Source organism: Numida meleagris, chromosome 6 (assembly GCF_002078875.1).
Source record: "Numida meleagris isolate 19003 breed g44 Domestic line chromosome 6, NumMel1.0, whole genome shotgun sequence".
Lineage (NCBI taxonomy): Eukaryota > Metazoa > Chordata > Aves > Galliformes > Numididae > Numida > Numida meleagris.
Genome location: NC_034414.1, coordinates 52230549 through 52257475, shown reverse-complemented (window position 1 = coordinate 52257475; position 26927 = coordinate 52230549). Strand labels below are relative to the sequence as shown.

Below are 26927 nucleotides of genomic sequence, written 5' to 3'. Positions count from 1 at the left end.
TGACTTGAGTAGAACCTTTTAATTAAAGAAATCAGCAGTCTGGATTAGAATGTAAAAAGCCTGGGATGCGGTTATTGGGCATGGTGGGGGTGGGCTAAGGTTGGACTAGATGATCTTTGTGGTCTTTTCCAACCTTAACGACTCTTCTATTTGCTACAGTGCATGAGATTTCTCCTAAAACTGATACTTGTCAAAACATTCCCCTTAGCTAAAATTCTATCAGCACCCAAAAGACTGCTTGTATCAGAATATATCAAGTTAGAATATCAAAAAGGTGAAAACAAAAAACCCTGGCAATTGCTTTTCTTTCTGCTTGAAACAGACTATGTATTCCTGAAGCAAATATAACCTAAAGCTGTGCCAAAACCAATGTTAAAATAGGCAGGTTTCAGCATCAGTTCAGAGGACCTAGGTTTGCCTTACAGTCAATGTCAAGACCAACCACCGAGTAGAGTAGCTGATGAATACGCTCTGCCAGACAGGTGACTACTCCTAACTAGAACAGGTGCATAAAATGGGGGGATGCATCACCCTACTGTACTGTTTCTTGGATACTTAATGGCTGGCCTTTTTATAAAGGCCAGTTAAACCAGCTTCCTTCACACCACCACATGTAACACATACTCATACAGCTTTGAGCTCTTATTAGTCTCGGTGATGTCATGTCTTAATACACAACTAAGAAACTCACTACAAAATGTCCTGAGCATTAGGAGCATCTACAACATAAATACAACTGATTTCCATTCTGCAAGACATTTGCTTCTTTACATATCGTTCCCCTTCTCACTGAATTCAGTTGCACTTCCAGTGAAATAAACACTGATGTTTAGAATATTGCTTGGATTTGCATGCTTTCCTGCTGTTCTTACATTGTAACTAAGTAACTGAGAGCCTATCAAGTACTATTCTATTTGATCATCGGATCCACAACCTAGATTCTAGCTCAGGGAATGCCTTGGGGAGAGACACCAATAATCTAATGTAAGGTATCCTGGAGCGCCACACATGACAGGAGCAAGCAGTCAGTGATTTGGGATTTGAGGTGAAGATGAACAACATTCAGGCTAGGAGTAAGAGGACTGTGTTTGCAGATATATATTTTCAAGCTTATAGCTTCACATTTTTCTAATTTGGTTATATTATGAGCAATATCTTCACAGTTTAATAAATCTAGCTTCCTATATCGGCACTACTAGAAGTATACAATCACATTCTATCAGCGAAATGTCTCTTTTACACAGAAGTAGAATCTGAAATCATTGCACAAGCCTCACCTGCCCTGTTGCATAGACTGTTTTAACAGACCCTCGCAAGCACTGGGTGCAGTTTAGAATCACGACTTTTCGTTCAGTTGCTCTCTTAAGTTCTTCTAGCAAGTCTTCTCTGCTATTTGGGGCATTGCCACTTCCATAAGTTTCAAGTACAATGCCCTCAATTGGAGGCTGGAGAAATGCTTTCACCTGTTTAAAAACAAGACAGGAAAGAGAGATGAAGGATGTGTTTACATCACGCTAAGATTTTCATATATGGCAGTTTTAAAAAATAGGCTATTCCTGTTACAGCCTTATAAGCTCTCATGCCTTACAGTCTTCTCATGCCCTTCTGTACTCATCTGCAATAACAAGGACTGAAGAACAACGTTTAAAAAAAAAAATGAACGTTTCAAATCTTTAGTTTCCTTTAAAATTCCTAGAGGGATAGATTTTAAAATAAACTATTTTTCACAGTCATGACCTCAGTGTGAGAAAGGATGCTATTGTTTAAGGGCCATTAACGGGCCATACTGTTGCACCATGGAGGAACAAAAGGCTAGATTTACACTTAGAAAATAAATACAGAATTATGAATTCAATCTAGAACTCCCACCCCCACCCAGACTTTTTATTTTAGCAAAGAGTTTTGCAAACAAGTATCTGCCTAACTAAGAGACAGAATGTCTCACCTTTCAGGAAAGAACACTTTACTGAAGCACAGAGGTGGGTTTTTTTTTTTTTTTTTGGACTGAAAAAGCAATTGATTTCCTGCAAAGCAGCTAAAATATATATTAAAAAAAAAAAAAAAGGAGGTTCAAATTCGTTCTGGGACAGCTGTTAATGAGATAGCTATTGTGCCTCGCTGTAAGAAAATGCCTTGCAAATTTTTCTTCCTAGAAAAACATATTTTAAACAATCTAAACATTTCCTTGCTGATCACATATGCTAAAAGCAATACGCTGTAAGCCCCTGTGAGACTAGCTATGCAGTTGGAGTTTTATTACAAATATACCACCCCTCTGCCTTGCCATCTGTTCATATTCACCTAAAAAGAATGGTAATATAATTGAGGAGTGCTTCTTAAACTACTGGATTCAATTTAAATTGGCAACAGCCATGAAAGACTCATCAATTCAATGGAAGTGGTACTATACAAAAATTTAAAGACAAATTAAACTAAACCCACAGTTCTGTAAAACTATTTTTAAAGGCCCAGAGCAGGAAAATCCTACTCCTCATCTTCAGCTCTGTATGAATGCTGAGGATCATGCTAACCACCCGTATGAGATGAAATGAACCTTGAAAAATAAGCATGAGCTGTTGAAGAAAACACATTCACCTCCATAGTCATGTATTCTTTGGCAAGGTATCTATTAGTATGCCTCAATGTGCAGCAAGAAAGCATTTCCACCATCATCGTAGCCTATACCTCTCTAGAAAAAGCAGACTTCATCTATTTATGAGCCCTTACAAGAAGTTAATTTTAAGTTTCAGAGCCCACACAGTTTAGATAAAAGATACTTTAAAAGCTTTTATTAATAGATTATGGCCCCATGAAAATAGTCTTTGAATGCTCTGATGTTACAGAAAATGTTTATCACAGGACAGATACTTTCCCTTCCTTCTAAAACTCAACCGCTACTACAACAGTGTAGCTTCCCCACTTCAGCTTACTACTCAAGTATTTGAGCATCATTTCATCCACTTCCAAGCCTCGGTGGTGACACTTACAGCAGCAGCAGTTATTCCTGGGAATATTCGCAGAAGCCCAACATTCCTGTTCATATTGGTATGAACTCGAAATTTCTTTTTGGTATTGGCTCTCCATACTGTTTCCCAGTTTACTGCAAAAGAGAAATGGCCTTTTAAATATAATATCAAAGACATAATATTAAGTACATTTGTAGTACCTTATACTTACAGCGGTATCTTCAAAACTATTTCTTATATAGGGGACTCATGAAATACAATGTATTTTTTAAAAGAGGAAATGAAGAGTCATTTAAAACAGTAGCCTTAGCAGCTGATCCAACGCACTTTATCTATTACATGCCACAAGATATGTCTTTAAGGCCATTTCCAGGTCAAACTCAACTGTATTATATTTTAGCTATAACTCCAAAATAGTGTAGATTCTGAGATAAATCAGTATTACTTGTCAATATTTCTAAGTTAGTGCCCTTCAAGGAGATATTTAAGTACGCTTGTTTAAATTGAACAGCATTTTACAGCTAAGACTTCCAAAATGGACATTTTAGTTCATTGACTGCTCCTACTACACGTACTACAATGCCTTCAGAAGAAAAGTCTGCTGGCTGTGAAAACCATTTGAGTACAAGACCTGATCAGTTCGCAATGTAGATCATGTCCGGTTGGCATCAGCTCTCCCAGTTCAGAGTGGTCAGGAAGACTCAACTAACAGACTGATATGTACGTCTGGCGTAGGCAATATACTGACTTATCACACATTGATCAGAACCTTACTGTTATATAGCTGAACCGATATCAGCCTGGATTAACACTTAGAAAATAGAGCTTCATTTTCTCAGACAAGAGATATGACAAATACAGTTACTCTTGCTGCTAATCACCTCCTGAGTTTATTATGTTGTTACTAATGATTAAATAAAATAGCAAGGATTCAATTAACTCCGATTACACATTTAGAGCCAGAAGCCAGCTGTTTAACTAATAGTTTGTTTGTGCTGTATTATTAGAAGCCAAGTCATGCATTATTGATTTCAAAATTTTACTACTTCAGTAGTGCAGACGGCTGCTACAAGTCTGCTAAGGAAGTTTAACAAACAGCCAGCAGCTCAGTGCATCATGTTTCAATGGAAGTAGACTACACTGTATACCTGTTTCCTCACTGTGATCTAAGCTTTTTAGATTTTGGCGAAATCCCTGAGCAGCAAGACAGATAAAAGGCCTGAGTGCATACTAATAATGCATTCTCAGCCACGATAAGAGTTACTCAGACTAATTACTGTTAATATCTCTTGCAATAAGCAGACAGCCCTTTGCAAGAAAATTCGGAGTACATTTAGAAGCCTGCACTGAAGCCTACTCTATTGCCCCATTACCAGAGATACTGAAAAGAACACAGTCCTTTAAGTCAGGACAGAAAAACAGCAGTCACCTATAAGACTTCATGAGCTTTCCTTTCTCGAGGCGCCCATTAACAGCTACAGACTCTGTATGCTCTTCCTAAAAAACACCATACACAACAGCTGGCTTGGCATTATGTTTACCCTGCCTACCATACTTCAGCACATGGGTCGCTAATGCTCTGGGAATGGGAGAATAGAAATATAGACAGTTTCTACAGTTTACTTTTGAGAAGCAGGACAGTAAGGTTCTGGAATCACCTGGCTGGAACTAGTAGTTGGCCACGTAACTTCCCAGGATAAGTGAAGAAACCTGCAGGAGATAAATGGTCAAGTGCATAACACCATGCATTTCTTCTGCTCGAGGTTCACAGAACAGGCCAATCACATTCACTCCTGAGCACCGTGCTTTAGGAAGAAACAGTCTTTAGCAATACTCATTTCGACTTTCTAACAAACAGATCAATTATTTAAAAGCAGCCTCCTCTGTAAGAAGGGACAGCAGTAAAACTCTACTGCTTTTGTTATCCTCCATAAGCTAGGAGTCCCTGCCAAAACTTCACAAATGCATGCTACTACATTTAGCAAAAGCTAGCATCCCTAATGTCTTCAACAAACTTGAAGAATGAATGGAGGAAACCTTCCGTGGCAAGGATGACTAACATACTGCCCAAAGTAGAAGGCCAAGGAGAGAGATCAGAGGATAGGTTCAAAAGCCAGACCATACCAGGCCTACAACTGTACTCATGGGAGTACGTTCTACTGAACAACACGTAGCCTTCAAGATAAATATAATGCAGTCAGATGCAGTAGAGTGATGCAATTCTAAACGACATTAAAAATAAGAACTAGAGATTGTCTCTGAGTTAACATCCTCTTGGTCATGAATCTCAGTTCACGTAATGTGCTCAACACTGCAGACTCTACAGATGTCAGACTTCCATTAGACAAATGAGCTTAAAAAGCAGAACAAAAGGCAATGGTGATGCAAGAGCCACAAAACCACCCAGATTTCATAAAAGCTCAACTTCACCTCAGATTTATGCAGGATTGTTCTAAGTGAGGCTATACAGGGGAGGAGAAAAGACACATTTAGAACACATCTTTTGCATCCTCCACATCAAAGATCATATCCCCCAAAAGGAAGAATATTTAGGTAACATCGCTAAGTTAAGCATCTTCATTGTACTGAATAAACCAGCTGTCCTACAGCCGGTGGCTGTAGTGCACAGGAAACTTTTCTTTTTGTTAAATAAGAAAAGTAATAGTAATCTTAGGAATCACTAACAGTTCTTAAGTAAAAAACTTTTACACACAGGCAAAGTACAAAAAGCTCTAAGTGCTGGTGTTCATAACAGTTTTTATCCTATGGATAAGAGTGACTAATTAGAGATACAGAGGTTTGGCACAACAGAAAAAAGTAACCTGTCCTGACTTGGATGGGCTGTGCTTGTAAAGAGTTTAACTTACATAGCCTGCTGCGTTATATAAATACGGATGCAATGCTGGGGAACTAACCTAAGTTAGCTACTGGTCTTGCACAGCAGAGAGAACATTTTTAAAGTATAAAACAGAAAGGTAATGGCTATTTCTATACTATATTGAGAAGGGCTTGGGATAGAAAATATTGCATTATTCAAGGATGCTTTATTCAAAGTATTAAGGCCTTCTGTTTGTTTTTCCAAACAAAACAAACACAAACATTACTCTACTGTTCCCAATCTCTCTCTCCTTCCCAAACACTACACCTTTTCAAATTATTGGTCAAAAAACAAATTTGAAAGATAAGCATATACCTAAGCCACAATGTGAATTCATAAGGGTTTTAAGCCTGACTAGCTTTTGTTCCCCTCCTGAGTTCACTAGTGCAGGAATGGGAACAAAAGGTACCTTGCAGTCCCTGAAGAGGCAGCTTTTGTCAAAGTAGTGCTAAGAAAAATCTCGGGCTTCCTTCACATCCCATGGTTGAACACTGATGCAGCAGGAAACAATCAAAACCATTTTTCATTCAAGAAAAAAAAAAAGTACAACTTTAGAGTCCTTATCTTATTCAGTTTTACACTTATCCACACATGAGATAGGTCTAATATGGAAAAACACCACCACCAACTACCCATCTGAAAAATAAAAGAGAAGAAGCAGCTCCAAGCACTGTAGAAAGCAGCAAAACCTTTATTTTAACACTGCCTATGCCACAGCGTGGGTTTCAATTCATAATGGGGGAGCAGTAACTCAGAGGGACACTTCCCTTACGAGTGGTGACTGAACTCCAAGTTATGAAATCAAACAAGAAATGCAGCTTTTCTTGATTGCAGAGCTCCAGACAAACAGCAACACTTTCTTCTCATCCCTCTCTGCAGGGCTACCGGTGAGCCATGCCATTATATAAGCTACCCAGCGTTCATTAGAATTCATGGTGACAGCCAAGGGGTGGGGAGCACAGGCCAACCTATGAGTGGAAATTCCTGACGGAGGCAAGCAAGCTTAGACCCCCTTTTTTGGCAGTTTATTATAAAACAATTGACACACGCCTTTTGAAATGAATATTTAAATTGAAGGGTATCATTGCAAGCATTAACATGCCTACTTGCTAGGGGAAAAAACACCAAAAGCACTTCAGTGAGCAGAGCTGGCGTTTGCCTTAATGCATAAATGACTTGGGCTTTTTACTATAAATAACCAGAAGTGCCAACCAAGACAGACTTGGCCAGTGGCGAACAGCTTCTCTCTAATGAGACTGGTGGGTAGACGAGACAACAGGGCCTTCCAAGCTGCTGCTGCTGTACCACACCTGCATACACAGGCACAGGCTCTTTTCATCCCCTACACAAGTTATGTTTCTAATCATACGGTCCTGTACATATGCACCACTCCCAGAAGTTACATGCATGCATGATGAAGAAAGTCCAGTCATGGTAACAAAGCAGGTTTCATATTTGCTTCATTAAGACAACAGAGAACAGAGGATAGTAATCGGTTATGAAACATATTGAGACTCCTTATACATTTCAAGCAAAACAGACCTCCCTGTCTCTCTTTGTTTTCAAAGCATGAGAGAGAAATACGACAAGGTATTTCATTTCATAAGCTTTACAACTTTAGAAATATTGGGGTTTGATCCTCTATTGTTCATTTCATACAGTTTTCTGATCCTGTTGCAAAAGCATTTCCCACCAGCATTAGGTTTCCTCTTCATCTGAGGAGTTTGCTCAAATTTTTTACTTCTTACAAGAGTTTTGTATGCTAAATTGAAAGTCTTGAGGAAGCTGCCACACTTGTCAGTCTAAAATTCAGTAACAGGACTCTTAGTGTTGGTAATACAGTTAAGGATCTGGAGTAGAACACAACCAGGTGAGGGGAACAGAAATCCACTGGGAGTTTCCCCTGAGGGGGAAGATGGGGAAAAATGGAGGTAAAAAACTGAAGAAGAGAGCAGCAGCTAGGGCAGGGAGGGTAAGAGAACTAAGCTTCTCCCTCTCCTCTCTGGCTCTGAAATAGACTGTTGTCTTTATATGGTACATCTAACCTTGAAAAGCATCTCCTCTCCTTGTTCCCGTGTACCAGCCCACGATCACAAGCTCTTATCCCATCATGCTCCTCATTCCCTCCATTCTGCCACCTGTTCCCTCTCTGCTTCTCCAGAATTTTCATGCCCAGCTTCATTATGAACTAGGAAGACTAAGGAAGAGTTTCTGCACATGGCCTATTCCTTCTGGCGCTGTCAGACTGCTCTACATAATGCTGAAGCAGCAGGAGTCAGCCTGGCCTACAGGAAGATTAAGAGGTATTACACAAAGTGATCTGGAAAAAAAAAAGAATTAAAAGATGCTAGATTTGTTTGGTTTGTTTTTAAAAGCTCTGAGTGGTTCCCTGTCTCTGTGAAATCTTCATACTAGGATTCTATGACCAAACACAAGGGAGACAGCTATGTTTCAAACAATCACTTTGGACAAAATAAAGCAGCACTAGTAGATTGCCCATACTATACACTATGTTTTCCAGAATGAAACAATCCTTCAATACTGACACCGTCATCTTGGATAAATGATGCTACCCTAACTGGGTTATCAACTGAAACAAATAAAAATAGAGCCTATCACACCACCAGTTTTTAACTCAGAAGTCCTCACTGACCTCAATGGGGGATTATATCGGAAAGATAATGGGACAAAATCTGGGCCAAGCAAAGTACTTAGTAACTTTCATTTTTCTCCCCTAGACAAGGAATGACAAAACAGGTCATTTAAATCCAAGAGAGAGATGGCATGCGATTTGCAGCCTGATTTCATTATCGATCAGTCAGTAAGCTGAATTTATTTATAACCTATTTGATGCGCTTCATAAAAACCCAAGAAAGACGAATTTCCTCAGTTTTCTAAAACAATCAACTGACAGCATTTCAGTGTTCGACACAGCACGGTAAAACCACCGTGGCAAACTCTCTACCAGAGAGATGTCTTATAGATCACTACGGCATTTTACAGGCATCCTTAGTTTGTCTGGGCCTGTTACAAACATAGCCCTTTGATCCTGGAACTTTGTAAAGTGACTCCCATGCATTTGGTTGAAGGGATACATTTATTTTTCCAAACTGCAGAATGTCCCTCTCTAGTACCAGAAACCACAGAGAACACCATGCCGCATGGCAACTATCTAGAGCTCCTAGCAAAAGAATTCGTGAGCCCCCATCTATTTCTTATTTGTGGGAACAATGGAGACTGCCACCAAGGACTTTATTTAAAATATATCTAGGCTACCCAAAATCAGCTGGCACAACTTCTTTTTGAAAAATGTCCTTTAGTATGTTTTTTGACAGCCCTTCATTTGGCAAGATTCCAAACGTGTCTCTTTTCTCTCCTCTCCAAAGAAACAGGACCGATGTCCAATACCAGAACGTCAATGACTTTACAAATAGGTACCAAAATCTTTCTCTAGTTTTTCTCCTCCTTTTAGAGCAGACACATACAAATTATAAGGAGTCTTCAAAAGTTAGGGAAAAAAGACTTCACACAAAGCATATTTTCAGTGTGCTTGCAGTTTAGACAGGTCCTAAATATCCAGTAAAACATCTTACAAAATGTCATGCATCAAACAGACGATCTGTTGAAACTGCATGTACTCAATAATGACTCTTTTGCCTGATCTCAGAGCCCAGCACAGTCACTAATGAGAGTAAACTCTTTGTTCTTTCAATCCTCACTCACTCATTTTTATCTTCAGAGCAAGCATTTTCATGACACAAGGGAAAAATTCCCTTTGGTTAGTCTAGATCTTGAGTCAAAGTCCGTCCAGCTCACATCTATATTCAAGAGATAAATGCAGTTGAGTTACAAATTCTCAGTCCTACTAATATTTGAAGTTTCAGAGCATATAAAGTGGAGTCAAAATACAGTGCTTTCAAACATATTTGAGTTTAAAAAGAGCATTTCAGCTACATAGGCACAGTTTCTTTTCAGCTAGAGCTCTATTACATATGGCATAAATTACAAGGCTTAAGAGAGGATGTTGCTTACTTGTAATATCAACCTCAGCATTTGCAAGTGGAGGCAGGTTAGGTGAGGAAAAGGCATTGAAACTCCCAGCATCCACCTTAGTCACCCTATTTCCCCTGTACAGTTTATTATAAAAATACAGGCACACCTGCAAAACAAGTAAAGAAACAGGTCTATGAATAAGCCAGTAATTAAAAGATTCAGTAGATAAATACTGTAGTCTGTCCTTTATAAAGTGTTTTCTAAATCTTTAAAGCTACTCAGAGGCTAGTAGATGTTTACAACTCCTACCCTTTCAAAAAGAGTTGGCACATCTGTTGCACATTGGTTTAAGAATTTAAGAAGAAAATAGGTTAAGAGCTAACTAGCTTCATAATCCTCTTATGAGGTAGAGTCTAGGAGACAGAAAATTCACCTGAGCACACTTCAGAGACAGAGGAAAGGAACGGTGTGGAGGATTTGTGCACACTTACTCTAAATTCAGAGTCCAAAGTCTTAGCAAAGGGCCTAGTAAAGTGAAGGATAACTTTCAAAAATATAAATAATGTTAGGTTCCTTTTCAAGCCCCTTAAAGTATGTCAACTGGAATTTGAACAAAAACAGATACCTCGAAGTTGCTGTTAGTTATGAAGATCTTGGCCTTGCTGTGATCCTGTAAGGACTGGCAAGCATGGCAGAAGTGAAATAAGGTGTAACCTGATCAGATTTCTCTCAGATTTTTGGCTTGCATAGCATCATCATCTTTAAAAGCAGGGTGCTGGGACCATGGGGATGCTTCCATGTTTATTATGGGTATCATCCTTGACACTTCAGTCTTCAGGTACTAGAGCTAGAAGATATTGCTATCAGTTCTAGTGCAACTCAGGAACTTCAAAGTAACTTTCAGTTCTAAAACTGACTTAGAAATGGTTCAGATCCCACACATTTGTAAGGGAATCTCTGATTTCAAGTCTACTGCAAGCTAAATTTCAGACTTGATATCCTTATGGATTGCACACAGGCAAAATGAGGCATTAATTCTGAAAAAACAGCGTGTGCTTTGCCATGCAAGGGGGCTGTTACCTCATCAGAATCATTTTTTCCCCCCTTTCAAGTGCAAATTCTACCAGATATTTTGAGTATGTAAGTATGTGTCCTAGCTAGAGGGAGAAGAGCAGCTTCCGAGATGGTCTTCACAGGCAAACAGACCTCGGGAATCACGAACTGCCCAGCAAAAAGCAGTGCCCCCAGAAGGTTGGCTCGGCCATCGTTCTGCAACTCATATATGGGCACCTGAAAAACAGAGAATGAAATTAAACCCCATCCCTTCTGCTGTAGAGCCTACACAGCAGGAAAAAAAAAAAAAAAAGAATCTAACTTACGCAATAGAGATACATGAATAATTCATGTAACAATGATTTATGACAAGTTTCCTTCTTCATCCAAACTATTTTAAACTACAGCAGAAGGTGGGGTTTCCCTCTGCTTATCCGGCTTCTATAATTTAAGTGCTTAAAGATAATGTGGAGATGATTCTAGTATGATTAAGCAATTGTTTTTGGAAGGAAAAATATCAAGAATAGAAAGTAAGCAAACTCAGTTTACATGACTGAACATGGGAGAAGTGATTGTACAGAAAAAAGTCTCAGTTCATACAGAACTGCCTCTGTGGCTTCAGAACAGCTCTCTTGCAGCTCTCTTGCACCATCTTTCCTCATAGCAGTATACAAGAACTGAGCCAGCAGGTTATTACTGATGGAAATGGACAAGATTAAAAACAGAAATCTACTCTGCCCTCTTGAGACCCCATCTGCAGTATTGCGTCCAGGTCTGGGGCCCCAAATACAAGAAAGAGAGGGAGCTGTTGGAGAGGGTCCAGAGGAGGGCCACAAGGATGATCAGAGGGCTGGAGCACCTCCCCTACGAAGACAGGCTGAGAGAGCTGAGACAAGCTGAGGCAGCCTGGTCTAGTATAAGATGTGGAGGTTGGCGGCCCTGCCTGCGGCAGGGGGGTTGGAGCTTGATGAACCTTCGGGTCCCTTCCAACCCAAGCCATTCTCTGATTCTATGAAATCTAGTCTGCTGAATGAGAGGGGGATGATCTCCCTGCCTTTTCAGATTGTGTCTTTATTAACAGAGAGTCAGAGCTCCTTTCAGCAAAAAAAAGTCACATGCTCTATTGCTAGATCATGCCAGGCAGCTCCCCAAATAATAAAGCAAGAAAAAGTAAAACCTTGAATATAACATACCACAACTAGACTGCTCCATGTCAAGACACTAAGTGGTAACCTACTCTGTCCTAGACTTTTGTATTTTGACTTCAAATAGACCACATGAGAAAGGGAAGTTATGAGATGTCGGAGAAGGGTTTTACAGTGCTGTGTTTCATCTCTCTTTTGTGATTAGAGCTGTATTTTACACTCAAGCAAGCTATTCTAGTAAGACAACCCCTCCTCCTCAGACAATATGCAAAGGTCTGATCTCCAGCTAAGAGAATGAAAATTAATAAATCTTGTCTTTAGAGGAAAAAACAGACCATGTGAGATGCTCTGTGGAACAGAAATGATAAAAAATGCATACAATGCTGAGAGATTGTAAAAAATGAGAAATGATGCAACAATGAGTAACATAAGATGGGCTAAGAAATGATGAAGTAAAAAGTAATACGCTTCAGGGCTTTAAAACAAACAAAAAAAAAGACAGCTAACAACCAACAGCCACCTGAGGCTGGAAAGATGCCTCTCATATAAACAGATTATTGCACAATGGCCAATGACAGGCTCTTATATCTTTCTCTGAAGCATCTGGCTCCAACCATAATGAACTACTGGTCTGATGTGGTACGGAGTTGTAAAGTCACTAATGATAAAATTATGGGGCAGATCCTCAGCTGGTAAGCCCGTCAATTCTCACTGATTTCTATCAGCACTGTGACCATTCACCCTGGCGAGAGGGCTGTCCTGCACTGCTAAAAGCTATGCTGACAGTCAAGATTCAATATAGCTTTGCATACAAAAAGAGAAAATGAGGTTTTATTTCAACTAAAGTCCATTACCTGCGATCCTGTCAGAACAACAGTTTTACCCAGGTTCTCGCACATGAAGGATAAGGCTGAAGCTGTGTACGCCATTGTATCGGTGCCATGGAGGATCACAAAGCCATCATACTTTTCATAGTGCTCCTGGAGACGGAGAGACATTTTTCACACTGTTAGAACAATGCACTGGCATCAGCAAGCGAGGATGGACTGCACGACTTTCACCGATGCAAGCAACAGTGTAATACTTTAAAGGGTACTACACGCATAATTCCTTCTCAAGTATCCACGTTTTCAGTTTAAACATAATTAAGGGTTAATAGGACAATAAACACTACAGCTAGTAATTCTAATTAAAGAACAGTCAAAGAGATTTTTCTACGTATACATATTAATGCAGCGTTTTTAAACCAGAAGACTGCTAATTAAGAAAAGCTTAGCAATGGCTCGAAACAGGAATGTTAACATATGCAAATCAGTCGCATGGTCTGATTTCTTGTGGCTGCTTTCACTGAGGGGATTACATCATTTACAGGAACAGAAGAGGCAAACCGAGGCTATCATGATGTACGTACAGAAAAAACCAGCCCGTTTAATCCGGTTGGCGGCCAGGCAAATTGCCAGTGTAAGACTGCCCTCTTCTGTTTGAATGTCATCACGTCTCAAGCACTACACCACTTCTGCAGCTCAGGAGCTGAAGAGGCTTCCGCTGTTGGTGGTTAAGGTGGGCGTGCTTGCCTTAGAATATCAGGCACGTGCAGGTGCAAAAGGGAATTTTATAATGACTTTATTTAGTCGGAGTGCATTAAAAAGAGCGTGGCCAGCAGGGTGAGGGAAGTGATCCTGCCCCTCCACTCTGTCCTGGTGAGGCCACATCAGGAGTAATGTGAGCAGTTCTGTGCTCCTCAGTTCCAGAAAGACAGGGAAGTGCTAGAGAGAGTCCAGCAGAGGGCCATAATGACGACTGGGGCCTGCAGCGTCTCTCCTATTAGGACAGGCTGAGAGCCCTGGGGCTGTACAGCCTGGACGAGAAAAGACTGAGCGGGGATCTTACCAATGCTTACAAATATCTAATGGGTGGGAGTCATGTGCATGTGGCCAGGCTCTCTTGGGTGCTGCCTGGTGACAGGACAAGGGGCAACTGAAGCTGAAACACAGGAAGTTCCATATGAACATGAAGAAAAACTTCTCTGAGGGTGACAGAGCACTGGAACAGGCTGCCCCGAGAGGTGGTAGTCTCCTTCTCCAGAGATACTCAAAATCCACCTGGATGCTTTCCTGCTCAACCTACTGTAGGGAACTGCTTTAGCGGGGAGCTGGACTGGATGATCCCCAGAGGTCCCTTCCAGCCCCTACAATTCTGTGATTCTGTGATATAATCCATACACAGTTCCACACGGGAGGTTTTTAATGTAAAGCCACAAATTATACTTTGTCCTGATGGAATAAATTCATGAGCTGGCTTTCAGAGGAAAAAGGAATTTGTTCCTCTAATTTAAGTGATGCAAATAGTAAACACTTCAGTCAGAGAAACCGATGTCTCTAATATAATTTGGTTTACATGGAAAGGATTGCATAGCAGTCTGAGCAAATAGAAAAAGTGCCAATGGGGAATTTTTTATTTTCCAAAGAATTAAATCAGATTTCTTTTGAAGTAGATTTCTCATGTTACATTGGGCACACACACTTGGCACCTCCTGATAATATGGCCAGCTCCAAATCCACTTGCACATTTCTACTTGCCCTTTACTTTTCTTCACCAATACTCATTCCTGCACGTTGCTTTGGTAACTACAAATCCCATGACATGAAAGGAATCTTCTCTTCAGAGTCTTAGGACTGGCCTTTATTTTAAAGGCCTTTAGAAAGTTCACTTTCCTTAGTTTCTCTGACTTCAGATTTCAGAAAAGATTTCCTTCTTTAGCCAATACCTTCAAAAGTTTCAGTAGAGTTCCGTTTATTTCTCACTGCTTAGCCCACAGAACAGCCAATGTTGCAAGACTTTTCTGTAGGCCAGAAAAAGGGATGCATAAGGTATGCTTCTGTATTCATCAATGCTGTAACAACATCAGTGAATTTCAAGGGCTAAAATCACAGAAATAGCCACTTGTCCTCTCCAGTTCAATCTGTGCGCTTCCCTTTCAGCCTTATGAATCTTATTAAATTGATAAAAAGCACAGCTTGTCTTAAGCTTCGCTATACAAAAGATCAGCTTGTCAGTTAAGGAGAAATCTCAAAGAAACATCTTAGAATGTTCCATCCTGAAAAGCCTCCTCCACCATGTTACAGCTGCGCCAAGTAAGTGCTCATGATGAACACACTGTGGCAGTGTCTAGCCACAAGCCGGACAGCTGAAGAATTTTTTTCCTTCTCAGTGCTTTTCACTTGGACTGCATGTACTGGATGCAGAAGTCAGATTCTGCATACAAGAAAGAAGCATTTTTTGAGAAGCTGCAATAAAGCTAATGTCCCATTAAGGAAGAAAGGTCAGGTCTCTTCTGTTCAACATGGCATTGCCTTCTTCAAGATATCCTGCTCTCAGCCCTGGGCTTTTCCCAGCTGCATCCCTGTTCCATACCCTCTCTGTCTCTTCTCTGCCCTGTCAAGATGCATTCCATGAGAAGCACCTTCCTTACTCTGGTGGTTTCAGGATTAGAGGACCTAAAGGTCAAAGACCCTCACATGATCTTCAGTATCATTCCCAGCATTGTTATACCTTTAGTGAAAACTGGTATGGCTTGTAGAAGAAGACTTACACAACAAAGACTTACACCACTGCAGAGTGAGGAGGAGTAGAAGAGCAGAGTCTTGGTAGGCCCATGGTTATTTATTGCTAACAGCTACCTATGAATTCCTGGTGTGAAGTATTTAAAATGTTTCATATTTCTGCTTTCTTAAAAGCACATAGTTAAGAAATGGGAACAGAAGCAGAGAAATGCTCTTAGTCTGGAGAAGGATGTAATGAGTTTATCTGTATGTACAGAAATATCTACGGCTTTGATCATTTCCCAGTGTGCAGAAGCTAACCTTGGTAACGCTTTTTCTACTGGCTGCAAAATCAAAGCTAGTCAAGACAACGTGTGTCTGAGTAAGAAAGGCGTATGAAATTATTTCTTACACTGGTAGACAACAATTCCTCTCGCAGAACAATCAAATGCTGTATAACTATACAGCCTTCTGCTAAGTTACCTGCACCTAAAGATTTTACTTGACACTTTTCAACAGTGTATCTAAGCCAACATTTTATAACATATTAATCTACATGTTACATATCTTATTTGATCTTGGCTGCAATTTTCCTATTTACTTTATTTTACAGAATTATGGCTTATCATTGGAAGAGCTATGTAACTAATGAGTCGAAAACCTTTTCAAAATGCAAGCTTTGCAAGTACAGTACTTGTTGTTTTACAAGTAACTCAGAAACATGGATGGCATTAAAACTTTAAATAAACAAATATAATTATAGTACTCCCACGTTGTTATACCTTGCTAAGTATACTAAACGCATTGCTATTTTTGTTTCAGCAAGAAATGAAGTTTTACCCACACCGCAATACCTCAAGTTTCTTTGCAATTTTGGCCCAGTCCTCTGGTGTCATGTTCGAAGAATCAAGTAGTGGTGACAGCTCCAGGATTGTGTAGAAAATTCTTTTGTTTTGCTTAGAGACACTAAAAAGAAAGATAATTCAGGAAAAAAAAAAAAATCACTCAGAGCTAACAGCAGCTCGTCACTTCTGATTTTTTTCACTAAAGCAATAGCTTCCCCCCTCATCCTCAAGCCTATAGCCAAAAAAATGGTCTTAAATTTGAAATGTTAAGTTCCAAGTTTAGAGCTCATGACTCAATGTGGTTTAAAGCACAAATGCTTTAATGTACTAAACTTAGAATTTGGGAGGCGGGGAGAAGTTGGCAAAAACAAAGGCAGGTAAGAATAACGCAGAGTCACTTTGTTTAAGTTTGGAACGGAACTCTAACATAAGTTCATATCTAGCCTTAAGGTTTAAAAAAATGCTTCATAAGCTATTGAGAGGAATCTGTAAAGCTCCCAAGATACATAGAGTGTCCACAGATGAGTTTTAACAACTGTTTAATGCTTTGATAACTACAAATTCCGTGACACAAAGGGAATCTTCTCTTCAGAGGTCTTAGGACTACCCTTTATTTTTATGGTCTTTAGAAAGGTTACTTTCCTTGGTTTCTCTGACCTCAGATTTCAGAAAAGATTTCCTTGTTTAGCCAACACCTTCAAGTAAACTGTTGCCAAATGACCCTTTGAAAACAGTTTTCTAGTGTTAGGCTACCTTCCTAAAGCCTCAGTCCTAGTCTATTAGGCCTGTTAACACCTTGCTATGAAAAGTCTCTTTTTTGAATTGGTACTAGCTGTCTCTTGTGTATGATGTGGAACAGTATCAAAGATCTTAACATATTGGCATAGTTGAAAACGGAGGCCCTACTGTGGTAATCAGTCATTGGCTACTGAACAAGTGCAACCTTGACAACTGGAAAAAGACTTCAAGCAGTACAATCCAGACGAGACAAAGCAACAATGGAATTAAAAAAAAAAAAAAAGTCAAGCAATAGGATGAAGTATATGTGGGGCTGAGGAATGCAATGCTTTCAAACATCACATAACATGAAGCCCAGCAGAAGACTACAGAAGATAAAGAACTGTCTAGACACTCAAGTATCATATAGAAATGCAAAATGCCAAATTTAGAGAGGGATTTTCAATGTCAAAGGAGAAAATGGTTGTGTAATCCCAGCAGGATTGTTATAGCTGTCTGCTCTCCCTGCCTCCAAGGACCACCCTTGGATCTCCCTTTCTTCATCTGAAACCTGACTCTTCCAAGACCTCTGAACTGCCAGCCACACGGGCTACTACAGAGCATGTGTTTTACCCCCACAAAATTTCCCATTTCTCCACCCTAACTCTCTAACCCCTCAGTGTAGCCAATGGCATATAAATTGAGCATTGCTAGTTGAGGTTTGGAGTAAAAAAGGAACTCTACTACAACTATTTTCTGCTACCTTCTTGAAGCTTGGAAAAGAATAGAATATCCACTGTTTTCACCCATTCTTATGTTAGCATTTTAAAGGAAAGTCTCAAACTAGGAGTGAGAAAGACCACAACTCATTTCACTAAACTTACAGACATACCGTCCATTACAAGGCTGAAATGACAAGGAGAAAAAAAACATTAAAAAAAATCCCGAGAAACAGATATATACTTCATAGTCAGAATATGTTTGTATTTAGCAATGCGGTGGCAAACAAGCAGCTAACAAATCACGACTACTAGCAGGCCAGCTCAGCCCTTTCTTCTTTCTCTTCCAAGGAAAGCCATCCAGGAGCATGGCCAACAGCTTCATCTTCAGAGCATTCTCAATGTTATTCCACTGCCTGAGGATGATGCAAAGTTTTCTGTAACTGTGATCAATGCTTCTACATTTATTTCCTCTGAGTGTACAACAGTCAAAGGCTATACAGAATGTCACGATACTCACCATGTATGGATGTGTAAAACACAGTTTCTGAAAGAACATGCTTAGAGCACAGAGTTCATTACCTTCCCTCAGCATTTGTAAGTGCATTTTTTCCCACTTGCTATTCTTGTATATAGCAATATAAAATATGCAGTAATTAATTCATCGCCTAACAAAATCTGCACAACCAATCCCCATTCGAAGCCTGTGTGAGAGGTGCTTATAGCAGAGGAAGTATTTAATCAACGTGGGGTTTTTGTTCAAGAACAACTGACTTACAGTAACTAAGTTATCATAAGAAAAATTGCTTTATTGGCGAACACATTTATACGTGCTAAGAGCACGTATAAAGCAACTTTGGAAGTCAGTGGAAAATTTGTGAAAAAAGCTTCTCAAGGAAGTGCTGCTAAAATAAGACAAACATACCAAAACCAAGACCAGTCTAGTCTACTGCTTTTGACACCTCTCTTCAAGAAAGATCATTAGATGGTATCTTTGCTCACTACATCACGGTTATAACACAGTTATACAAAATTCACAAAATACTCCCATTTTCTTGCTTCAGAAAGCTGCATTATTTCTCAACTGCCTAGTTAAAATATCACTCAGCTAGCACAAAGGAGAAAATGGCAAATTGCCACGACTGACCTCCACAAATGGCACGCAGTAGTGACAGAAAAAAAGAAGGCAGAACTGTTTTTTAAACTTCAGTTCTTGATCTGAATGATTGTTTCAAGGTTTTCTCTTCTTCGTGGAAAACAGATACCAGAGAAAGTATATTTAGGAGTCAAATGTGCATATTTTTGCAGTTTTGTTACATGTTAAATCCCCTGAAGTATTTAAAAGTTATTCAGTTATAACATAGTACTGCAACACATCTCAATTTTTCTTGGTATAACCATCATATTTAACATAAATTGTAAATTCACATCAGTATTATTCTGCTCAGAGTTCATTATTTTCCCTTCACTCATCTTCCCGCTGTCTGCCTTAAAAGCAGTTACTTTTAACACAGAGACCTCAGTACAAAATAGAAAGCAATTAATAAACCTTACAATTTGTTTTTATGTTCTGATTTTCTCCCTAAAGTTTAAGGAATATCCAGTTGCACTGTTATAACAAAACAGCAACTGTCCCATTTATTCTTGAGCGACTGTAAAATCATCCTTTGTACCAAGTTAACATGTTTACAGGGGTAGTCATTCATCACAGCTGTAGAATATCTCCAATTAGCATACTACCCTCTACATAAAACCTAAAAGCTTACTAATCATTGCCCAAGAGTTAAGAAGCTATGCAGATTAATTATAAGCCCATCAGTTATTATTATAATGTTGCATAAATTTGGAAAAGACAATCAGCTTTTTTTTAAAAAAAAACAGAAGGCCTGCAGAATTAAAGCATGAGGCCTATTCATAGATGCATTAATTAGATGCTACTTTATCAGGCATGCCAAAGATAATTCACACACAGCTGTATATGTAGTTTTCCTAGTTACTCTGGAATATTTGTACGCTTGCACAGTAGCAAATTAATATCAAAATCCAGAAAAAAATATAGGACTGCCCAGAATGTCTACTTGATGACAAATTTAAAAGTTATTTCTCAAGCAGTTTTATGATACTTCACGTTTTGCATAGTACCAGGCAAGCTAGGCTTTTTCCTTTTAGAACTGTGGAATGACAGAATCATTAAGGTTGGAAGAGACCGCTAAGATCATCTAGTCCAACCATCAACCCATCCCTACCATGCCCACTTTTAAGTCAATATAAGCATTTTTGCTAATCTCATAATGGAATCCTCACATTAAGTGTTTGCAGATACAATTATTTTAAAATTTACACTATTCCCTCTCCCCCCAGGGAAGAAGTACTTACGGAAGCACCAGCGTGTCATCTGGAAATCCATGGTGGTTGCACAGTTTTGTTTCCTGGGCATACGCATCATCATGGAGCATTGGCATTGTCTTCAAGCTGTTTACTAACTTATTGGCCTCAGGAGCAAGTCCTGAAAAATTAAGAATAAATGAAACAAATGAAGGATGGAAGGGAGCGAGTAGCACCAAAAGGGAAGAAGAAATCAGGTTACATGGCTTGCGGCCTGTCCTTCTACATGAATCATTAGCAGACTACTGCCAGTTCAGAATGTGAGAACAATATAATCAATAAATCTCCATGCAGTTACTCTTTTCCTGGCTTTAAATAAATAAGTAAATCCTTTATTTGGCAGAAATAACGTTACAAATCTCCTCCCTATCAAGCATTTATGTTTTACCTATTTAAATTGTTGCTTGTGTGCAAATAGTGATAGCAGAAAGCTACCATTCTCTTTGACGTTTGCCACAGCTACTCTCTAGCCAGCGGCAGGATATTTACCAAACACTGATCGATGTTTTGCACTGCAAAGCTGTGGTATTTTTGCCTAACCTCCTTAGCCTACAGATGCACTGGCACAGACAGCAAGGTGCTAGCATGACAGTACAGGAAAGCTGTGTGTTAGGTCTCACCGTCAATGGCAAGAGCGTTTGCACAGAGAGGAAAAAAATAGAAGGGAAAGCTAAAACAAATCCCACACTAGGTACTGAGCACTGACAGATACAGAAAAAGATCTGTGTTTATAAACACAGAGAAATAGCAGGTCCTAAGTTCTAAGTTCCCCATCACCCTCCCTGGAACAGGCGCTTTCCACCAGCAGGCTGAGGACTGAACACACTTAACTGATAGCAGAAGTACATGAGGACTAGAAGATCTTAGAGGTCTTTTCCAACCTTTATGATTCTATGAAAGTGTGGATACATCCTAAGCTCTGTTCACCCTCTCCCTGTCCTGGACATCCTCCTCTCTGTGGTAGTGGCCCTAAAGATGGCTGAGGTCTACACCAGCCCAAGCCCACAAAGGGTGTTGCTGGACCCACAGGCATTCTGGGGGCAACCAGGTATTTCAAAGGAAATCCAGATGCTGCTCTCTGCTAGACAAAAAGGCACCTACAAAGTTTAATGTTACAATTGGTTTGACAGAGCTGAGTTCTGCAGTGAATCCAGCTTGCACCTGCTCTGATAGTGGTAGGACGAAGGTGCTCTTTCCACTTAGCTGCTGAAATGAGTTGAGAGGGAGGTTCATTTACGGTCTGAATTTATCAAAGTAGAACATCACATCTGTCTTTAAGTGACAGCAGCACAGTAGGAGTTTCTGGATCAGCAATGCTCCAATTAGATTACAGCAACTCCAGTTATAAAATTACATTGCAGTGTTCAAGCAGAGGCACTTCTTTCTAAACTCCAAGATTCTACTGGCACTGCTGTCCAGATCTGTGCGATACCACCTGCTCTGACAGCAAAGTAATTCTCAAACCTCATAATTCAACTTCTGCTAGTTCCAGTCAGTCACAGTTTGAGGAGAAATAATCAGAGAGTCAACGAATTGTTTGAGTTGGAAGGCTTCTTTAAAGGCCACCTGGTCCAACGCCCCTGCAAGGAACAGGGACACTACAGCAAGAATAATTCTCTCCCACTTCCTAGCTCTTCTATTTGTCTAAACACCATTCTCACACAAGTTCACATTTTTTTTATTATTTCATCTTCAAACAAGTTTGTTCTTTAAATTTTCCAAAATACAGAGAAACAGCAACAGCGTCAGCTGATACTTTACAAACTGATGGAAAATCCTTAAGAACGCCCTAATCTCTTTCCTGGCTTGCCCTAAATGAAGTACCAGGCCTTTTCACAGCCAGCTTCCTTGCAGGACGGGAACAGCATTTGAGTGGCTTTGGTTGGGTTCCTGCCGGAACATTTTGTTTAACAAAATATACTTACCGTGCTTCCAGCTTTGGATGTTTTGTTCCTTCAGTTATAACCCCCGCTTATTCCTATTAAAGATGTCCCTAGCTTGCTCACAAATGGCCTCTGCTCTTGGATACGGAGCCATTCTGGCTCTGAAGCTCCACACAGTATCACAGTGTTTTTTTGTTTTCCCGTGTACACCTTACTCTGAATACTGGTAATGGATTAGAGAGCTTATTGTATTTGCTCTAAGAGCTGGAGAGCTGATGAACATTAATATTCTTAAATCTCTTCCCTATGAACATTCCTCATCTCTGAATCACAAACCTGATGGGATTTTCCTGTGCCTGCTTGTCTGTGATCAAACCTTTTTTAAGACATTCTGCAGATGTACTGAAGACGTCCAGCTCATGACCTATGCAGTCCCCTACAGGCACCCACATTCAGGAGTGTTTTCTGCTCCATTGCTTCAAGGAGCAATGCAGGGGAACTCAAGCACAACAGTTTTAAGAACACTTCTACTTTATTATGCATGGCAAATGTCTTCTGTGAGCCAAACTCATTAACTGAGCATTTGAAGCAGCTTTACCCCCACAGAGAAGAGGCAAGCCGCGCAGCTTGTCCAAATACCTCTCATCAGCTGCTGACCTGTTTCTCTTCAGCTGGCCAACCCCATGGTGAGCAGAACAAGGACGATTCTGTCTCATCTGGAGCCAAGGACTCTGTGTTTTGCTCCAGTACTAAAGCTAATACAGCAATAGCTACTTATCAATCTAGTTAACCTATAGCCTGTTTTGCAGCAGAGAAGTGGGGAGCTGAAAGACTCTGATTCAGCTGTGTCCAGGGGAACTCAACATCCAAGAACCCACCACAGGAGTCGGCTCTCATTTGGACCATAGCAGCTAGTCCTTCAGCAGTCTACTATGTCTAGAAAAGACAGAAAATTAACTATGTTACCCAGAAAAACTCTACTCAGGGTAATCATTCTAGGAGGATTTACCTTAGCCCTACTTGTGTTTGTTGGGTGAGATTTCTTTTCTCACTTTTTCAGGTAAAAGCTATGAAAGAGAGCAGTGCTCAGTGCTGAGGAAAAGACCTTCCCAAAAGCACCAGCCAGGAGGAATAGGTCACAATCTTGATGTGAGGATCAGCATTACATAAGCTCACTGCACAGCAGGATTATCTTTCTGAACTGAGCTACTGATAAGCCAAAAGAGGTGGGAAGAATGAAGTAGGAGGAAGCAGAAGGAAGAAATTTAAAACATGCATTGAGATGGCTTATTTGAATGTAAAGCATTAACGCTGGGAGAGGCTGCAGGTGACTTTGGTTGTCACTTCACTCATACAAACACAAAGAGACCACCCATCCTCTGAAAAACCCCCTGCAGGGCTAAGCTCCAGGAGTGTAGGGAGTTCAAAAGGTCTGAGAGGCAATGGAGTTGTCACATGTGCACAGATCAACTAAAAAGCATCTGCAGTGGGCTTACCATCAGACCAGGAAGAGATAAAGAATCATCCACATGTGCACAGCAAGCCCAGGGAACGCGAATGTAACCAGCACTGCGCATGGGGGCAGTTCTGCATAGGAACTCAGTCCCTGCAGAACACATTAGGCCTATCAAATTGTCAGCATTTAAAAGTGATACCATCTTTTCTAGTAAGTGGAAAGGCCATAAAAAAGCTTGTCAGCCTAGATGGAAATTAGCTAGGAGCCTTGCTTGCACCCTTCAATTGCTGCTGTAAAAGTTTTCATGCTGCTCAAGGAAGCCACTGTTGTTTACTTTGCTTGAAATAAAACGCAGCTTGAGCTATGGTTCTGAACAGGTGTTTTCTAGCTATTGATTAATAAAAGAAACAAACACTGTGTGGTGGTTTTTTTGTTTTGTTTTTGTTTTGTTTTTGTTTTTTGTTTTACCTTTTAAGCATGCTGCTTTTCCTATGCCCTTTCACCAGCTTCAGTCTAAACACTATGGACTGCCAAATATTCCTAAAGAGGCACTCTAGCTGCTCTGCTGCTGGATCCGTGCACAAGAAGCAGGCGGAACCCTGACCGGGATGCAGCACGTCAGCATCACTGGATCAGAACTGTCAGAATGTTTGCATATGCTTTAATGATTGACACATGTTAGGCAACAGAATTAAAGCACACAAGATCCGAAGAGGTTATGGAGTTCATTTCTAAAAGACGTTTGGGAAACTGAGACAGCAGAAATAGGAAATGATGTTAGTAGCAATGCAAATAGAGAAAGTGACCACGTGTCATTCGAACCACGGATTCTTCTTGCAGTTGTCACACCTCAAGCTCACTTAGCACATTAAACACAGTGACGACAGCCATAAAAAAAAAAAAACAAAGCACAACAACCTTGTGAAGTGTGTTCCCTACAGTAACAAGGAACAGCAATAGCCTAAGAAGGAAGGAAACAAATCCAGCGTAGAAAGCTCGGAAGTGAAGCCCCAAGCGTTTGAAACCTACAAATGCGTAGTTCTGTAGTAGGTAACAGGAGCAGCCTAGTTCTGAAGCTAGAAGCTGACACTCTAGCAGACCAGGGCCGCCCTGCTGCCTACCAAGAAAGAAGAGCGAGCCGATGTTCATCAAAACCAAACTGTTCCCATTCTCTCCACGCTGCCTACATCACCCTACGTGCCACGGAGCCCGGGATGACTCTTTCGGGGCCAAAAAAAAAGCGCAGCATGTCGGGTAGAGCGAAGCTGGTTTCATTTTCAGCGCGCGAGCGGTGAGAGAAAGGACTCGCGCTCCAGGAAACACGTTGTCCTCTGCCCTGCCGCCCGCAGCCCAGGGGCCGCGGCTCAGAAGGATGCGGTCCCACCGGTACGGACGCGGATGTGAGGAAAAAGGACCCCGTTTTGGAGCCGCTTACCAGCCAGAAGCCAGGCTTTTAGCTGGCACGAGGAGCGGCCGCCTCGCCCTCCGCCCGCAGAACGCCGTGCCCCACGGCTGCAGCCCGGCTCGCTCCGCGCCGCCCCCCCGGTCCGAGCCCCGGCGCCCCTCACCCTTGTCGTCCTGCACCATGCCGATGGTGCCGCCCGTGTTGATGACCAGCACCCGCGCCTCGCTGACGGCCTTACAGCCGGGGAGCTCCTCGCGGTGGATGCCTGACAGGGCTCTGCCCAGCGAGCTCGGCGCCTCCATCCCGGCCCCGAGGAACCGCTACCTCCGGCGAAAAGGGGAGTTAAAAGGGCGGCCCGGCGGCCGCCTCCGTCCCGCCCCCGCCGGCAAGGCATGCAGCGGGGTGGGGCCCGGGGAGGCGGGGGGAGCGGTACCGCCCCCAGAGCGGGCCCGGCCTCGGGAGGGAGGGACGGAGGGCAGGGCTGCCTTGGTGCCGCTGGAAGGAGAAGCGCGGAGCAGCGGTGCCGGGGGGCCTGGATCTTCCCCTTGTTTGTCCGCAAAGCAAGGACGGGAAGCTCCTGTGCTTACCTGGCTCGTTCCTGCTGCCTGCCTACGCCCTCCGTTTCCGCTTCCTAACGTGGACCCATTGCTTCCATCCAAGTTTTCTCGCCAGAAAGGAAAGAAGATCCACCTTCAGGCAGCGCATCAAGTCGCAGGGCAAAAAGGGAGACACGGGACGATACTGCCTGCTGACAGCGGCCAGGGTTGGGGGGAATGGTCGCCCTGTGCTCAGATAAGAGCAGTGGAACAAGCAGCACAGTAGAAGGACGCAAAGCCACTTCCAGATGGATCTCTCAGTTAAATCAAGCATCCCTCTGTCCTTCCCTTCTGCCACGAACTCCTTCATCTTAGCTCGTGTCCCTTTGAGGACATTCACCCTAAGGGACTGCTATCCCCTGGAAATCCGTGACCACACGGTTCTCCCGGCTCACAGTTACAGCTCCTGTTGCTCAGCCCTGGGGGAAAAACAAGCTCATGGTCAGCAAAGACGCTTGGTGTGACAGCACGTGCCCCTCCTCATTCCCCCAACTCCATCCTTCACCCTGGCCCTGCCCAGGAAGACGATAAGGGAGTGCACTGATAACACGCTTGCTAAAAGAGATTAACCACCACAAATCTGTCTCAAACTGGAGGGCTGAAAGCGTTGATAGCAGACACCTGATTCAACAGCTGAGGGCCAACTGAGCATGCATCTAGAATTGTGACTATGAGTCAGTCATCTTAGCACAGAAATAATGAGGAGCCCAAGAGTCAGTCCCCTGGAGCTCTCCTGCATGGCCATGGGATGCACAGCACGATCTCAAGTATGGACACCTTTTGAGGTTACACCTGCACAGAGATCCCTTACACCTTGATGTCAAGACACCCTGCCAATGTAGATCCTCAGTAAGCGACTGTTTGTTTTAGGTTTTGCTAGCTTTGCTAATACTACATATTTGATTGATTGATAGACACAAACTGCTGACCAAGTCCGGGACTAGGAGTGGATCCAGCCACACCCAGACTCCTCACCTCCGTGGTTCAAGGAGTTTAGAAAGCAATGGGGTCTACTCTGACCCTCATGACTCAATGGGATGGTCTCTTCTATGTGTGCACTTAACCCTACCTGCTATGCAGGAAATAATCGGGTGTATCCAGCCATCTCAAAGCTGGTTAAGTGGCTGTCAAATCACTACATTATATAATATCAATAAATATACTCCTGCTTCTCTCTTAGAGTGTATAGTGTGATTGTTTCCATACATGCAACCAAGTGTATTTGTAATAAATATTGTAACAGTGAAATTGGTGAACTGCCAATAAAGGGATCAGAAAAATGGTTAAAAAAATGGATAAAGAAATCAGGAAATTGGTTTCCATCCTATTTTGCATTATAGACTT

At 41.5% G+C, this 26927-nt stretch overlaps 1 protein-coding gene across 4 annotated transcripts in view; it reads right to left on the bottom strand.

Moving 5' to 3' along the window:
• Window positions 1–25367, bottom strand: part of ASPG (asparaginase) — a 45657-nt gene extending 20290 nt beyond the window's left edge. For 2 of the 4 annotated variants that reach the window (XR_002440965.1, XM_021403977.1), the window contains exons 1-8: window positions 25151–25367; window positions 20235–20364; window positions 16432–16543; window positions 12890–13015; window positions 11044–11127; window positions 9877–10003; window positions 2988–3100; window positions 1278–1463 (exon numbers count right to left, since the gene is read on the bottom strand). Coding sequence is in view for 3 of the 4 variants with exons in the window: in XM_021403977.1 (XP_021259652.1) it covers window positions 1278–1463; window positions 2988–3100; window positions 9877–10003; window positions 11044–11127; window positions 12890–13015; window positions 16432–16543; window positions 20235–20364; window positions 25151–25289 (1017 nt within the window). In the remaining variant the exon portion in view is untranslated. The remainder of the gene's footprint in view (window positions 1–1277; window positions 1464–2987; window positions 3101–9876; window positions 10004–11043; window positions 11128–12889; window positions 13016–16431; window positions 16544–20234; window positions 20365–25150) is intronic. The other 2 variants (XM_021403979.1, XM_021403980.1) reach the window with 2 other exon arrangements.